The 17959-nt window shown below is 43.9% G+C and overlaps 1 protein-coding gene across 3 annotated transcripts in view; it reads right to left on the minus strand.

Moving 5' to 3' along the window:
* The window catches only part of IARS1 (isoleucyl-tRNA synthetase 1), a 120198-nt gene that overhangs the window by 75227 nt on the left and 27012 nt on the right, over positions 1–17959 (minus strand). For all 3 annotated transcript variants that reach the window (XM_077325717.1, XM_077325718.1, XM_077325716.1), the window contains exons 9-13: positions 11985–12045; positions 8740–8835; positions 6689–6811; positions 5223–5314; positions 141–239 (exon numbers count right to left, since the gene is read on the minus strand). In XM_077325717.1, coding sequence (XP_077181832.1) covers positions 141–239; positions 5223–5314; positions 6689–6811; positions 8740–8835; positions 11985–12045 — 471 coding nt within the window. The remainder of the gene's footprint in view (positions 1–140; positions 240–5222; positions 5315–6688; positions 6812–8739; positions 8836–11984; positions 12046–17959) is intronic.

Here is a 17959-nt window from a genome sequence, read left to right on the forward strand (position 1 = left end):
GGACTCAAATCTAGTTGTTTTGGAAGCCATATAACTGTATCCACATACTTGTTACCATTGAAATAAAGCAGAAGTGGGGGAGAAATCGTTTTAATTATTGACCTGCAGCTATGAACTACTAAAGGAACAGATGAGATTACCAGTAGCACTGGGCATTATTTTCCAGCAGCTTGTCCACCATATGCTCAACACGAACAAACCAGCTTGGCACTGCTTTGTATATTAGAGGAGTATCTGACCTGCAGGAGAGGGAAGCAAACAAACATTAGCCACAGTACTTAGTTATCACAGCAAACTTTAAGCACTGACTCTGATTTCAGACAATTCTATCTAAAAGCTCCTCCTTTAGAAATCAAAAGAAAAATGGATTTTAATGGATAATTAACACAGCGCCACTGCTATTCAGCTTGGTCCCAACTTGTCTGATCAAACATAACCCTTTTATTTCCCAACAACCTCTCACACTACAGCTAAAAGGTCGGCCTTTCCTAATTCCTTCCCAAAGAACCATTTGGGACAAATACCCCATTTAGGTAATAAAGGTGGAAAAAATACTAAGGTGGCATTCCCATGAGTAGGACAAGGAATGTAGGTTACACCAAGTCAAGGAAACTCTGGTTACATTCATTTTCAGCTTCAACGGTGGTACAGGCCTTTAAAATACCATATGCTGTACACATAGGAATATGTATAATGTATAATGAGGATATGTATAAAGGATATGTATAAAGTATAATGAGGAGACAGACAAGGGAAGTACTACCCTACCCACTGTAGAAGCCAAGCAGCGCAAATAAATTGATAAAATATTGATATCATTTACAAAAATGAAAGAAGAGCTAAGAGACAGGAACCTATACAGAAAATACTTAGGAGAGCTACAAATGTAAATAACAAATGGAGCAGGAAAATTTAGTATGAGAATATGATAGTTGACTCCTACTAACAAATTATTAATGTGAACAAGGCTCAAGAGTCCCTGCAGTTTCAAAGCAAAACATGCAGTAACAGCACCACTAATACCCTAATCATGCCAGAACTGCTGCTTTAATAAGCTAAGAAAATAATCGGTGTTTCAGCAAAAAAAGAGGAAGAAAAAATTGGAAAGAGGTTTCTATTAAAAGTGAGAAGCCTTTTATTTAAACATCACTTGGCAACTAAGAGATTCATTGAGTTGCGCACCAAATAAAGAGACTCAAGACAGTTGCATGAGCATAATTTATGTTCCTTGAACATCTCCCTGAATGTTTATATTGCCCCATAATAAATATTAAATTAAAAGGCTTAATAATGCATGAAAGAAACTCAGTTTTCACTGTCAACCCCTTACCCTTACGCACATGCTGGGGCTCTGCCTGATCAAGGACTCCCAAGGGTGAAGTAGTTGAAAACTTAGTAAGCTTTTCAGATATAAGCTTCTGAAAAGCTGCAGTATATTTTTCTCAACATTAAGCAACAATTAAAATTCATCATACGGAACACAGGGGCATGAATTTGTTTATTGGTTAAATTAAATAAAGAGTACATTATTATAGTTCTTACAACAAAGAGCAAAACACAGTAGTTAATATTACTTAACAAATGGCAGGTCTGCAAGAAATCATGATGGGGAGGAAGGATAATCCCTGTTTATTTCTCTCCGTGATTCATCTGGCTTTTTAAACAGTCATAAAAACAGAGGTAGTAACTTGTGGCGGGTGAGAGCACCATCCCATTGACCACAATTCCTCCTGACTGTCCAACATGCACACATGCACTATGATCATCTAAAGCTGTAAAAGGAGCTGTCTTGTTAACAGCTAAAATGTTTGATCAGTTAAGATCCAAGGAAAGTTCTTTGGTTCCTAATTAACACCTTCGAAATAACTGTGGAAAGAGCATCTCAAGTGTATAAAGAAGAGGGGGGAATGAGGAAGAGTAGACAGACGGGACGCAAGACCAGTCTCCTTTGCATCCTACTGTATACTTCAAGATGAAGGGGAACTTCTTCATCCTAATGGACACCAAACAAACAAAACTTGTATCTGCATTCTTATCTTCACAGTGCCAGAATTTTATTACATTTTATATACATTTATATACCGCCCTCCCTTGTGGCTCAGGATGGTTTACAATGAAGATTCACTGTTTCTGATGGCATTATACAGGCAAATCCTGACCTTGATGGCTTAGGGCAGCCCAATCTCATAAGCTAAGAAAGGTCAGTCCTGGTTAGTATTTGAATGGGAGACCAAGACGAGTCCTGAGACAGGCTGTAGCAAACCTCCTCTGTGAGTATCTTGCCTTGAAAATCCTCCTGGGGAGTGGAGTAGTCATATGTTGGCTGCTGCTTGATTCATTTCAAAGGTAATGTTTTACCTTCATACATGGATTTTATTCTCAGGTATTTTTCTGTTTCCTGGCAGTCTTACTATATTTAACCAGGGTTCAGCCAAAAGGAACCAGAAAATAATGGAACTGATAGTGAATTTTTCCAGTCAGCAAATTAAAGTAGATTGTGCACCAGACAATATTTATTCTGACAGATTTTTCTGTCTACAATTTTAACACAAATCATCAATGGCTTGAGGGCAACTTTGATTCTATATAAGCAAGTCATGCAAACAATACGTCCTCTGGAAAAGATTAGTTTTAGGATTTACTTGACTATTAAACATAAATATTTAAAATATAAATTCATGGTTAAGGAATATTTAAATTTACAGACAAGAAAAAGATCAAAATAAAATGGAAGAAGTTTGTCTCTTTTATACAATGTAGCTTATCTTTATCCATTGTTGCTCCTCTATATATTTATGAAACAGCCTAGGGGGTGGGATGTGTCTGGCTGTCCAAGTTAGAATAGGGCCAATCAGGGTGCAGCCAGCTTCGCCCTGATTGGATCTGCCCCTGCAGCTCCTGCCCTCCGTCCCTGGACTCTAGCCTCTTTGCTCTCAGACACCTCAGTGCCTGGAGCCAGCAACAGGTAAGGAGAGAAGGCCCTGGGCAAAGGGTCGTGGTGGAGAGCTTGCTAACGAGGGCCTCTTGGCCTGCTAGGCTGGGCCTGCTGACAAGGGCCTCCTGGCCTGCTGACTACCTGCTAAGGAGCTCTGTCCCGGCCCTGATAACAAGCTGCCCAGTCCCCACCCACCCCACTTGATCTGGCTGCATGCTGCAGCCCAAAGCCAACTTAAGCTGCCCGGCCAGGGGCCAGGGGAGGGGGCCATTTCAAGGCCCGTTCTTACGAATGGGCTTTGAAGCTAGTACTGGCATATTCACTGCTATTTTCTTCTGACCTTGAGTGCTTATTTATTCCAATTCTTTTAGTAACATTAAATGCTACTTCTTAACTAACAGAGGCCCATGTTAGTTTTAATCATACGGGGCAGACCCATTTCTCTACAAGTTGACTTGGAACAGAAGACCAGGATATGATCCAGATAACAAAGCTAAACAACAGATTAGCCTGACATGAGTGAGTCACAAGCAGGAGAATTTTCTCCTCGTCCTCAGGTTCTCCTGCATCTCCTCACTTGCAATTTGATGTGAATTAGTAACCACAAGTTTTGGGTTCCTCTCCTAACCTGACCCACAAACTATGATTAGGCTACAATTTGCAATTCTGGCTTGAAGAAAACCATATATCATAGTTCACTGATTTGGGGGGAAAAGTGGGGACTGCTATTTGTCAACCACAGTCATGATTTGTACAATAGTCTGAGGGAAAAAAGAGAAAAGGGAGAGTTAAAAGGAAACTCTAGGGAACCCCTGCAAGCCTAAATCAGTGGTTTTCAACCTTCCTAATGCTGCGACCCTTTAATGCAGTCCCTCATGTTGTAGTGACCCCCAAACATAAACTTATGCAAGTGTTCTTTTACAGAAATTAAACCGAAACTGACCTGAAAATCCATTGTTCATGATTGTATATAAATTGGTTATAATCGGCGGGTGCCTTCAGGAGGAGTGGCAACAGTGATAGCGCCCCCCCCCCCCGGCCAAGCTGCTTGCCCTGCCACAAACCCTGTGAAAGGGTCAATCGACCCCCAGGTTGAGAACCACTGGCCTAAATTCACTCATGATACCATTCAAATCTGAGTCACTGCATGATATTCTGAAATTATACAGAACAATGTAAAGCAATGCTATTATTGCATGGTCAAGCCATTTCTTAATGTTAATATCTTTAGGCAGAAGCCGAATAAGGATTCCAGGCCAATCATAAAATGATGTAAAAAGATATTAAGCTATAGATTAACTAGGACTCAACCAACTAAAGAACATATTGTTTATTAATCACATTCCTTAAAAACAGGTTTAATTTGCTTATTCCTATTAGAGTTATGCAATAGTTAAATGTTAGAAAAGGGAATGGACCCAATATGAACCAGGAGGTTGTTTATGAACTCAACCGGTTCATAGCAGTTTGTGAACCCTGCTTCTGCTTCCCACCACTTTTCATGGGCAGCAGAAAACAGTTTTCCCATCAAAACTGGCAGGAAACCAAAAGCAGGGGTTTAGATGGCTTTGAATAATTTAAACCCCTGCTTTCTGCTCCCCACCAGACAGTGTATAAACCAGTGTCTTAAAATTTGTGGTAGATCTTCAGTTCACAAACTGCCAAAATTCATCATGAACTTATGCACATGAGCCAACTCATGCCTATCAGCATTAGATACAAACTTACATTTCAATTTTTAAAAGCTACCACTCATTTCCTTTGTTTATGGTTAGGGAAAAGGTGGAAATGATGTATATATTAAAAACAATTAACTTAAAAGAGTAAAAAAGGAATATCTTAATTTTTTTCCCATCCTGACAATATACAAGAACCAAATTGTTAACTTGCTGGCCCCTCCAATTAACACTTTTACTCAATCAACTAAAGCTTTTGCTGATTAAATATATTAAAGATTGTAGCCATAACATGAAAAGGAGAAGAAGTCGGCTTTTATATCCTGCTTTTGACTACGCGAAGGAGTCTCAAAGCAGCTTACAGTCACCTTCCCTTCCCAAAACTACCATATAGTTGCTTATTTGCTGTGAGTTGTGAGGAATGAAATAATGGAATCAGATATTGGATTGTGAAAATAGAGCTAATACATTTTTAACCACATTTCTTAATTATATGGGTTTTCTTCTCCTGAGCAGTATAGAAGAATGATTAAAGTATGGCATTTCTATTTCAGGAAAACATTACCAGACCAAATTGTACTCTCTTCAAATATCTATTGTGTTCTCCTTACCTCCAGCAAAAAGGATAGCTATGCTTGAAGGTGCTAGTGTGGATCAGTCTACCACGCTCTTTTAGGGTCTTGATAATGTTTTTATCTGCATCCTAGACAAAGTAAAAAATGTTTGAAAAGAAATATCGAGTCATATAAAATCAATTATCCAGGTAGGATGCTAGAGAAAAAGAAGTCACCATGGCATAGATATTGTAACTGTACAATTACTGAAGAAACACTTTTAAAACTTTTAAACCCTGTATGTGCCAGGCTACATCTGCAACACAGAGCTCTCTATACAGTATTCAAAAAGTGGCTTCCTTCATCCAAATCTGTCTGCTACCATCATGGTCTGAACAAGTTCCTGTTGCTCAGACACATTCCCTGTCTGTTTTTCTTCAAAAACACTGGCTACCTGGTATCCAGTGAGACTTGAAGGAAAATTCCATCTTTTCAGCCCTAATCCCTTACCTCTGAAATTCTCAACACAAGGTGTCCACTGGAAGGCAAAGGCCAAAGGACACTGGGAAATCTGACTGTGAAAGACTAAGGGTAAATACAGAAACCAGCATTGCTGTTCTTTAAAAGGTCATCTTGGGCAGGGGTCCCCAACCCCCGGTCCGCGGCCCGGTACACTTTCCAACCAGAAGAAGGTTGGGGACCGCTAATCTTGGGGCTACACATTGGGCTGTTATTTCTCAAAACAGTGTGAATGGAAACTTGTGAAGTTGCTATCACAATTATGACAGCACAGTAGACTGTACTCAAAACCAGACAACGGAAATGCTGGTCATATAGTCCTGTCATCTGGACTATAAACTCATTAAAAAACAATTAACATTTCCATTCACAGAAATGATATGATGGCTAACTGTCCTAATTTGGAATTGGCCACAACCTTATCAATCTATAATAAAGCTGCATAAGAGATTGAAATCTAGGAACACAGTCTTCACTGGCAGTCTTCAAGCAAAGGTTGGATACACACTTTTCTTGGATGCTTTAGGATGCTTTGGGCTAATCCTGCGTTGAGCAGGGGGTTGGACTAGATGGCCTGTATGGCCCCTTCCAACTCTATGATTCTATGATTCTATAACACAGAATGAAATCAGCTAAAATACGTTAAAAGGACCCACAAACCAAGTTCACTCTTCACTATAACGTTAACCCACCCAAAGATATTCTTGAGACACTAACATAAAGTAGTCAACAGCACCTCTGCAAAACAGTCCTAACATTCTTGAAGCTCACTTCTTTGTTTTACACATTTAATAGAAGTGTGCAGTTTTAAATATTTTTCTAAAGCTGATCACAGAATTATAAACTGTACAAAAACATAGTTTTTGAATGTCAACATTTGGCGGTGTTTTTTTTTTAAATAAATAAAGGCACAAAATTTTTCAGTTATTTGTGCAAATGAAATTGAAGGGGGGATTTTTTTAGTCTCTGAATAGTATTTTTCCAGTTTTCTCAAGAGAACCAACCTTCACATACTGTCCAGCAAAGTCTGTCACTTCTGCTGTGAAGCAGCCTGAGGCATCCACAGGACAAACTGGCACTGAATCTTTCTGAATAATATTAAAATCCATGCACACTCTGTAGTCATCCTAAAAGAATGGAGGAAAAAAGCTTGAGAAATCTAAATGCTCTTTTTTCAATTTTCATGACAACATGCTAAGTTCAAAACAGGACAAAAGCATTTTGCTTTTGAAGATTCATTGATGAAACGTAATAAACTTGCACTTTGCATATTTTCACACACTGAAAAACCTTGCTTCTTCAGATTATTAAGATGTCGTCAAATTTCCTGTCACACTAATAGTGGGTTCAAACAGACATTTTTTTCACTTGATGACAACAGCATCAATGGGTGATCTGCATGTGTAAATGAGTTATCATAGATCAAACACAAGGGACAGAACTTTCATTATCTCTGCATATTACTTCAGGGCCAATACTATTCATTGGTATCCTCACTCAACTGCAAACCAAATAGTGAGCAATCAAGTGATGCATGTGTATGTGTGAACCACCTTGGAGACGCTTTCAAGTTATCCTAAACATTTCATTTTTTGAGTGATCACACATACAAAATATATTCAGGATTCCAGGTCTATGCATACCCCAGCACAATTCTAAGAAATACATACTTACATATAAGATCTGAATTCAGTGAAGTGGGCATAGGATTACAACCTAAAACCCCCATAACACAATTTGTCTTTTTTGCTAGAATCAAACTTTTAAAGTTTTTTTCTATTAAATAAAGCAATAAATACTTTTTGTACACATTACATCATCACATAGCAATTACCAAATAATAGTTACGCAGTAGAGACATAACCTACTTGGGCATCTTTTAATCTTACGGGGTAAGTATACTGGATAAAAGAATCCCAACATGATGCTAGTGTGCATTTATTTATTTTTTACAAAAACTTACTTTCACAAAAATATAATTTCCATATATCAAAACCCAATTTTACTGATAATCTAGTACATATACTTATTATCCACTTTTTAATGAAGGCAGCAGGAGCCATAGCAGGTAATTAGGGCTCCTTCTTAGGAGGGAAGCAAGGCTGGTCAGCAGCTTGGGGCAGCTCTCTCTGTGTCTCTCTCTGCCTTCCTCGCAGCAGGAGTAACAGGAAGGAATGAGGGTTTGTGTTGGGTCTGGCAGGGCTCTGTGTGTGTCTCTCTGACTCTGGCGTGTCTGAGAGGAACGTGGCTAGGGTCCAGAGAGGGAGGGCGGGAACTATAGGGGCAGAGCCAATGCTGACTGCACCCTGATTGGCCCTCTTCCAACTTGGACAGCCGGACACATTCCAGGCCCCAGGCTGTTTCACAAATATATAGAGGAACCATGGATAAGGATTTATATTTTAAAAAATCAGAGGCTACAGGGAAAAGCCACTACTTATGTATCTGTAGAAAATTTTCCAGAGAGATTCAATTTATTGTTATACATTTTATTCTGTGGTATTAGATCAAAATTATATATCCTACAAGAGATTCTGTGCATCTCATATTGAACATGTAAGATCAAGACAAGTAACCATTCTATTAAGCTCCTGACTTGGTCTTCGGTTGGGACCAACTGAGAGAAATTGTTTTGCACGGCCATCTTTATGACTGCTGATTTTATGATGAATGTATTGTTTTAATGGGATTTTATGCCTTATATTGTTTTATGGTTTTATTTTGTAAGCAGTTTCAAAGTGACTTTGTTGAGAGAGGCAGGGTATAAATTCAAAAATAAATAAATAAAAGAATTATCTTTCAAATTAGTGCAAATTGCACTCACTGAATAAACTCTCATTCTTTAACAAATGCTTATTCTTTTAGAATTATAGAATTGTAATTTTATTTATATATGTTGTGTTATGTTATGTCGCATGGAAAGTGGATGATCCAAGAATACAGTGTTATTTATGTGATATGTTCCTGATATTAACCCAATAAGGATTTTGAATATATATAATCACTTGAAAAATATCTCCCACATGAAAAAGATATAAACATCTTTAACACTTACAGCACCAAAGTAAGGAGCTTGATGTACAACCCCTGTACCTTCTTCTTCCTTCACATAGCTGTCAGTCACTACTGTAAAAGCACCATTTTCTTTGCACTGAAAGTAATGTAATTTTGAGAGTACAATATGAAAATCATGACAAGTTAGAAATACTAGTAATATGAAATGCCAAAAAATAATGTTATAAAAAGCGTTCATTAGAAATACCACCATGAGTCATGTAAAACATGACACAGCTAGAAATCAGAAGTTAGATCAACCTGATGCTACAATATTGAGGAAAAGGCTTCCCAATGAGAGAATTTAAAGAAAAGTTAAAAAGTAGAGATTTACTCGCATACAAGCCGAGTTTTTCAGCCCTTTAAGCTGAAAAAGTCCCCCTCGGCTTATATGCGGGTATAAAAAAACAGCTGCCACACAAGACAGGAGGGTGGGGGTGGGAGACAAGTATACTTAACTGAAGAGGCAGGAAGAAGTAGAGATGCAGCAAGCCTGGAAGGGAAAGAACAGTCTCTGCCTCCCCCCTCACTGCCATAACAAGGCTAGCACGAGGCCCTTGACCCATACCGGTCTGGCTTCCGACCTGACCACGGGGTGGAGACCGCTCTGGTTACCCTGATGGATGATATCCGGCGCCACCTGGACAGAGGTGGTTCCGCCATACTCGTGGTCTTCGATCCGTCAGCCGCATTTGATGTGACCACAAGATATTGGCACACCGCCTCGCTGGAACCGGAACAAGAGGGACTGCGCTACAATGGCTGGTCTCCTTTCTCCGGAACCGGACACAGAGGGTTGCAGCGGGGGATAAGTTATCGGAACCCTGCGAGCTCCCATGTGGGGTTCCACAGGGGGCAATACTCTCCCCCACACTTTTCAACATCTATATGCGCCCTCTAGCCCACCTGGTCCGGGGCTGTGGGCTGGGATGTCACCAATATGCGGATAACACCCAGCTCTACTTCCTAATGAACAGCTGGCCGGACTCCCCCCTGAATACATTTGCCAGCTGTTCAGAAGCAGTGGCTGGATAGCTCAGGCAGAGTTGCCTGAAACTCAACCCCTCCAAGACGGAGGTCCTGTGGCTGGGTAGAAGAGTGCAATTAACACCTGCACCAATAGCCAGGAATTTGGGCGTGACCTTTGATGCTTCCCTTTCCGTGGAGGCTCAGGTCACGAAAGTAGCCCGGATGGCGTTTTTCCATCTTCGCCAAGCCAGACTACTAGCCCCCTACCTATCCTCAGATCACTTAGCCACAGTGATCCATACAATGATCTCCTCCAGACTAGACTACTGTAACTCATTCTACGCGTGCCTGCCCTTGTCTTTGACCCAGAAGTTACAATTGGTACAATATGCGGCTGCTAGGGTCCTCACTAGAACACCTTGGAGGGCCCACATTCAGCCGGTACTCCAACATCTGCACTGGTTGCCAATTTGTTTCCAGATCAAGTTCAAGGTTTTGGTTTTAAGTAAGGCTACATGTGGCCTGGGTCCTGCCTACCTATGGGACTGCTTGGTTGCTTATAACCCCCGCAGGGCTCTTCGCTCTGCGGTGCAAATCTACTGGTGGTTCTGGGCCCTCGGGATGTTCGCCTGGCCTCGACCCCAGCCAGGGCTTTTTCGGCTCTAGCCCCAACCTGGTGGAATGAGCTCCGACAGGCATATGGTTGAGGCCAGGGCGGGTGGTCCCAACATTAGATCTGGGTTCATCTGAGTGATCTGATTGCCTCACTCCCATATTAGCAACCTGATGTCCCTCGGCTAACGTGGGGTGGTTTGGGGGGGGGGGTTAGTGGGGTTAGTTAGTGCTCGCCTGTTGCATAACGTTGATAGTGTGGATTGGTTTTAATGGTTTTAACTATGGGTTTTATTTCCATTTTTATCTTGTAAACTGCCGTGAGCCTAAGGGAACGGCAGTATAAAAGTTTAATTAATAAATAAATAAAATAAATGTTGCTGCTACTGAAGGAAGCTCTGAAGCCTCTGTCTCAGAGGGTGAACAGAGAACAGAAGGAGGAAACGCCCCTAGAGGAAGGAATTGAAAGTGGAGGAAACAGGGCACCGGGCTAAGAAGGGAACGAGCACATGATTGGAGATAAAAAGACAAGAGGGGACAGAGGGAAAGAGGGAGGAGGAGGGTGGGAAGAAAAGGGAAAAAAAAGATCCTGCCCAAAATGGGAAGGGGGGAAGGAGAAAAAGCCACTATCTAAATACCACCCTCGGCTTATATGTGAATCGATAAGTTTCCAGCATTTCGTGGTGAAATTAAGTGCCTCAACTTATATGCAAGTATCTACAGTATATCTGAAGTTGAAATTCATATAGTTCCTCATGTTCTTAACCAGTTATACCACTTAACATATTTTTACTGCTCAGGAGTAAATAGCTAGCAAGGAGGATACTAAGCACAGAAGCAAGAATATTAAGAGCAGATCACGTATTTGAAGGCTAAGGTTGGAACATTAGGTACTTTATCTGAAAGTAAGTAAAAAAAGCCAAGTGCAGCTGGTTGGATTCCATTAAGTGCAGAAATAGTTTGAAGACACAGACCTTCCCTGCCTTGTCATTTCTCTGAGCAGGGCAATAAATAACTCAGGGGAGGCCAAACTGTGGCTCTCCAGATGTCCATGGACTACAATTCCCATGAGCTCCTACCAACATACCTTGACATAACCTGAAAAGCCTCTTCTGAGGGTTCTCCTGAACAAAATGAATTGGGCACAGAACGATGAACTGATGGGAGAATCAAAGGAGATTCCACACACTCTTTTGATCTAGCAAAACAAGCTTTGGAACCAGCCTTTCTCAACTTTTTTACCATTTTACCATTTACCCCTGAAACATTCTTCAGGCTTCAAGAAACTCCAGAGAGCCAGCACCAGGTAATCCAGGGAGCTGTGGGTGGCCATCCAAGTTCTGCCGTGTTCCACACCAAACACACAGCTCTCGCCAGCCTCATGGCCACTGACAACAGGGGCAATGCTGAGTGCCATGTTCTGTACCAGCCCTGACACTCTCTCTGCCCTCCAGCCAATGATAGCAGGTGGAGAGATGAGGGAATACTCCATGCCACTGTCCCCGGCATTCTGGACACTGGAGGAGCTGGGGGGCCAGTTGGTCCTCTCATCATTTTTAAAACAGGCTTTAATACTAGCTGTAAATAAAACATGACAAGAATATACATGCAGATATTCATATTTTACTGAGATATACATATTTTACTGAGACAACTATTACTTACCTTAATAAAATACTCAAAAAGAGGTTTATACTTCTTCCCTTTAAGACTAATGCCAGGAAACCTGAAATATATATTTAAAGTGTGTTAACATTTCTTATTAATGTTCTTTATAAATTGCATTTTTACCATACGAGTATTCAAATACATGTATATTATCAAATCACAATAAAATAGGTATTAAATACAGAAGTACATAAAACTGCATACAAACATCCTTATCCACATGTGCCTTATATATTTCGGAAACTGCCCGGGGGGTGATGTCTGTCCCCCCTGGACAGTGTCCGAGCTGGAGTCTGGCCGCATCCTGATTGGGCCGGTCCTTAAATGCCTTACCCTCCCTCCAGACAGCAGCAGTGGCTGCAGGAAGCCGGCGGCAAGAGACAGCCGCTGCTAGAGCCACACACCCCCGACAGATGAAGCCACCACACAGAGGGAGGGAAAGCATGGAGGCGCACTGAGGGAGCTGGACCAGGGAGGCAAGCCAGGGAGGCAAGAAGAGGGATGCCCAACAGAGGCAGCCGCAGCGCGGAGGCATGCTCATAGAGTCGAAGCAGGGATGTGAGTCAGGGACATGGACACAGGATGCCCGACAGCGGGAAGATGAGCCTGGAGGCATGCTGAGGAACCCGAAACATGGAGCCAAGGCAGCAACACAGACAGAGGGATGTCCAACAGAGGAAGGTGGAGCACCGAGGCATACTGAGGGAGACAAAGTGCAGGGCCCAGACAGGGACGTGAGCAGCTGGACGCCTGACAAAGGGAAGTGTGTCAGGATCAGCTCCTGCTCTCTGCCATGTTTAGTTTCAGTGAACCTAAGAGACTCCATATTGGTGTGCTTTGTCCTTGCTATACTTTCCCATGTAACCAAAATGCTTATGACTCTGTAGTGTCCCTTTGATTCCCCCCTCCTTTGATCCCATAGCTTTCACACTGCATAGTCTCCCTGCTGTGATACATTGTTGCCCATGTTCCTGTAAACATCTTATCTGCTAGCCGGAGGCGCCAGCCTGACCAAGGCCGTGCTAACTCTGGAACCTTGGCAGGACACCTGGGATGGCACCTGGGTGAGAGAATGACCCCTTCCCCTTGGGAACGGTTCAGGTTTCGGCGGGAGAATTGTATTGATAACTGCTTGCATCCCTGATATCGAACAGTCTTGACATCGAATGTTAAAGAGTTCAGATCTACTTCCAATTAAAGCTTTCTTTCTATAGAAGTTTGCTTGTGAGTTTTGTCTGCTCTTGACATGGAGGCAGACAGAGAGAGGCAAAGCAAGGAGCCCAGACAGAGAGGCGCACAGCGGGACAGCTGACAGAGGCAGAACACAGGGACCCGCCAGCAGTGGCAGCACCAGAGAGAGGGAACTACCAATGCTGTCCCCGCCAATGAGGTTGCCGATGCTGACCCCGCCATTTCCAACCGCCCAGCCTGCCAACCACATGCTGCCCTGAGAACAGCGTGCCACAGAGGAGGAGGTGGACCCGCCACCCCCAGCCAAGTTATTCCCCCCACCCCTGCCCTGGCCCCACAAGCCACACGCCCCTCCATTGGCCTCCCTCCCCACCACCCCCTCCCACTAGCGCCCACTGCATTTATGCCTGCAACGGGCTTACTGGCTCTTCAGAAATAATCCCGAAGGAGAGGATAACAGAACTAGACATATACATTATCTCCAAAAAGCATATAAATATAAGAATATCATATTTATTTATGTTTAGAACATTTTATTAGTCACCTTTCTATTTCTACCTTGTGGAATTCAAGGCAGCTTACATTAAAAAATAAAAACACATAAAAAGACAACTAGGGAGCCAATAAATTAAAGTTAAATTACTAAAATGCATTCCTGAGTAAAACTGTCTTTAACTGCTTCCTGAAGACTGAAAGAAGGCAAGGCACACCTCGCTAAAAAGGTTGTTCCATAAACTGCAACCAAAAAGGTTCTCTCTTGTTTAGCCAGCCAATTAGCTTTTTTGGTGAAACTGGTGGCTGCAGCGTGGCTCACAGAGCTTTTGATCAGCTGGGCAGTGCATGGGTGGGTAAATCGTAGATAGATTTCCTGCAACTAACTGAGATCCTGAAGTAGAATTTTTAGCCAAATGTGCATTGAGAAGATTTAATTTTGGTTAACGCACAAGCTTCTACATCATTGGTAAACAGACAGCATTCAACTGCAAGAGTGAGGTGAGGGATAACAGAGGAGGAAAATGCACATGCACCCAGTAACAAGCTGGTTCCTACTTATTTTTCTGCTTCTATATGAAAATACTGCCCTTAAATCCTTTTATGAGGGCAGGGGATTAAAATGTTGGAAAATTCTCAATTGATGCTACTATAAAATTCTTATTACCAGTTTCAAATTATAAGAAACTAGTAATCAAGCCCGCTGCAGGGGAATGCAGCGGGCGCTAGGTCCTGACCTGAGTCGTCGGCGGGCTGGTCCGCGGCGAGCTTCAATCGTTGGCGGCAGGCTGACGCGGCGAGAGGCGCTTTGCGCCTCTCACCGCGCCAGCCCGCCAGGCAGGGAGCCCTCGGCAGCCACGCTTCGCCGCGCTCCCTGGGTCGGTGGCCTCTCGCCGCGTCAGGCCGGGAGGAACTGCGAGCCGCGCTGCGGCTCACAGTTCCTAGAGCTGGGAATCGGAGGGACCAATTGGTCCCTCCGATTGTCTGTCGTGAGGAAGGGTCCAATCCGGACCCTTCCTCATCACGGACACATCCCGCCTCGGCAGGCCTTACCGAATTATTTAGTCCGTGGCGCCTGTGGAGCCACGGGCGGTTAAAAGATATACTAGAAATTAAGCCCACTGTAGTTAAAATACAGCGGGCGCTAGCGGCCCTCCTATCAAGGTCTCTTTGCCCTCCTCGCCCCCCGCAGGGAAGGCTTGACCCCCCCGGGGAAAAAGCGTCCCCAGGGCACGGGCAGTGCGAGCGCCGGTTCTGCAAGCTGGTGATCACACTCCCCAGGCCCTGGGAAGGCTTGAAGCCCCCCCGGGGAAAAAGCATCCCCAGGGCACAGGGAGTGCGAGCCCCCCCTCGAGACGGCTGGGAAGGCTCCTGCCCACCCGGGCCAGGCAATGGGGGGCTGCAGGCCTACCTTCCCTCTCAGCGGCCAGCAGAGGAATGGCCGCCGTGGGGCGAACGCTTGCCCTCGTGGGGGGTGGGGGCAGGTTGGGAGGCGCTTCACGCTTCCCAATTGGTCGTTGCTAGGCCAAACAGCCAATCAGCAGCCGTGCTGCACATGGGTGCTGATTGGCGGTTTGGGGCTGGACTGACAAGTGTTTGTCAGTTCAGGGGAAGGGGCCAATGGGCACTTTTCCTCGTCCTTCAATGTTTGATGGCTTCAGGCGGCTCTCTTCAAGAAACCATCTCTGGACCCGCATGACCCTGCAAGCTACTGCTCAGTAGCACATTTAGTGTTCCTGGGTAAGGTGGTGGAAAGGGCTGCGGCGGACCAGCTCCTAGCGTTCCTGGAAGATACTTCGGCGCTTGATCCATACCAGTCTGGCTTACGCCCTGGTCATGGGGCTGAGACGGTGTTGGTCTCCTTGTTGGATGATCTCTGTTGCCAAGCTTAACCGAGGCGACTCCGCTGTGCTAGTTTTTAGATCTGTTGGCCACGTTTGACATGGTTGATCACAAGCTGCTAGCGAGCCGCCTCGCCGGTACAGGGATAAGGGGTACAGCGGTACGCTGGATACACTCCTTCCTCCAAAACCGGACACAGAGGGTAGCTGTGGGAGAGGAAGTATCGGGCGCTTACCAGCACCCTTGTTGGGTCCCATAGGGCTCGGTGCTCTCTTCTACATTATTTAACATTTTTATGCACCCTCTAGCTCAATGGTACGGAGTTATGGGCTGGGCTGCCATCAGTATGTTGATGACACCCAGCTCTTTCTCATCATGGATGGCCACCCGGACTCTCCCCCAGACCCATTTGCCAGATGTTTGGAAGCCGTAGCTGGATGGCTCAAGCAGAGTCGCCTGAAACTCAACCCCTCCAAGACGGAGGTCCTATGGTTGGGTTGTAGGGGGGCAAGATCAGGAAGCGCGCTTACCCTCTCTGGCCGGGACGCAACTTAATAACGCGTCTCAGGCCAGGAAACTGGGGGTGACTACTGATGCCTCACTAACACTCGAGGCACAGGTTAAGCAGGTAGCTGGCCAGGCATTTTTCTATCTTCGACAGGCTCGGCTACTAGCGCCCTATCTGTCCTCCGAACACCTGGCCACACTGATCCATGCGACAGTCACCTCCAGATTAGATTTCTGTAACTCGCTCTACACTGGCCTGCCTTTGGGCTTGATCCGGAAACTGCAACTTGTCCAAAATGCGGCTAGTCCTCACAGCTACACCATGGAGGGCACATATCCAGCCAGTTCTGAGGCAGCTGCACTGGTTACCGGTTGCTTTCCAGATCAGGTTCAAGGTTTTGGTTTTGACCTTCAAGGCCATCCGTGGTCTAGGCCCAGCATATATGAGGGACCGCCTTTCGCCCTATATCCCCCGCAGGGCTTTACGCTCTGCGGGGGCTAATCTATTGGTCGTTCCCAGCCCCAAGGAAGCCCACCTGGCCTCGACCAGGGCCAGGGCCTTCTTGGTCCTGGCCCCAACCTGGTGGAATGAGCTCCCGGAAGAGCTGAGGGGCCTGCGGGAATTACCAGCATTCCGCAGGGCCTGTAAGACGGAACTCTTCCGCCAGGCTTATGGTTGAGGCCGGGCGGTAAGGAAGATCAGCCCCCCTCTCACAAACTGGTGGTAGGGAGTGTCAACCCCCTGTAGTTGAGGGTGCGGAGATTAGACGAGCAAGATTATGCCATCATTGTTGTTACTGTGACCAATTGGTTACTAACTACTGTAATTTTATTGTTATCCTATGGATTTTAGGGGATGGGGTTATGTAAGCTGCCTCGAGCCTTCAGGGGAGGCGGGATATAAATACAATAATAATAATAATAATAATAATAATAATAATAATAATAATAATAATAATAATAATAATAATAATAATAATAATAATAATAATCCCGGACAGGGCCCACCCTCAGGGCCATTACTCTTTTATTTTATCCGCTCCGCAGGAGCGGTTAAAGATATGTCATTCAAATAGGACAAGGCATTGACAACTGCCATAAAGGCAGTTTTACATCAACGTAAAATTTTGCAACTATGATGCATTGCAAAGGCAAATAATTCTATAAGATTTGAACTCCAAATCCAACCAATATTTCAATTTCAGCCAGAGAGTTAAGCTCTTATATAGAATATATATATAGAATATACCTGGAGCAGGAGCACTTTGCCCTGCAGGCAAAGTGGTCCCTGGCCCTAAGGGATTTCTCCTGGAACTGGTATTCAGAGGTTTACTGCCTCTGAACATGAAGATTCCCTTCAGTCACCATGGCCAGTAGCTGCTGATAAACCTCTCCTCTATTATTTTCTTCTACACTGTTGTCCACTCATTCAATTTAGGAGGAACTCCTGGATCTTTGGTTTTCACAATCCTGAATAATTTTGAAATCTGCAGACCTGGCCACTATACTACACATCCCTAATTCACTATCATTTATGAACAAATTAAATAGTATCAGCCTCAATACTCTTGTATCAATCCTATTGCTTACTTCCCTCCATTGTGAGAACTCTCAATTTAATTCTTTTCTTTGCTTCCTGTCATTAAACCAATTTTGTCAAAAAACCTTTTGAAAGTCCAAGTATATAATATCTACCAGGTCACAATTATCTACATGCTGGTTCACTTCCTCACAGAATTCAAAAAGATAGTAAGGTAGGACTTCCCTTTGCAGAAAGCATGATTTCTCTTCAACACCCTTTGCACAAGGCATGATTTTCCCTTAGCAGGCTTTGTTCTTCTATGGTGTTTCTAATAATTCCACCTTTGATTACTGTTTCTACTAATTTACCTGGGACAGATGTTAGGCTAACTGGCCTGTAATTTTCAGGTTTCCCTCTA

The sequence above is a fragment of the Paroedura picta genome, chromosome 3 (assembly GCF_049243985.1).
Source record: "Paroedura picta isolate Pp20150507F chromosome 3, Ppicta_v3.0, whole genome shotgun sequence".
Classification (NCBI taxonomy): Eukaryota; Metazoa; Chordata; class Lepidosauria; order Squamata; family Gekkonidae; genus Paroedura; species Paroedura picta.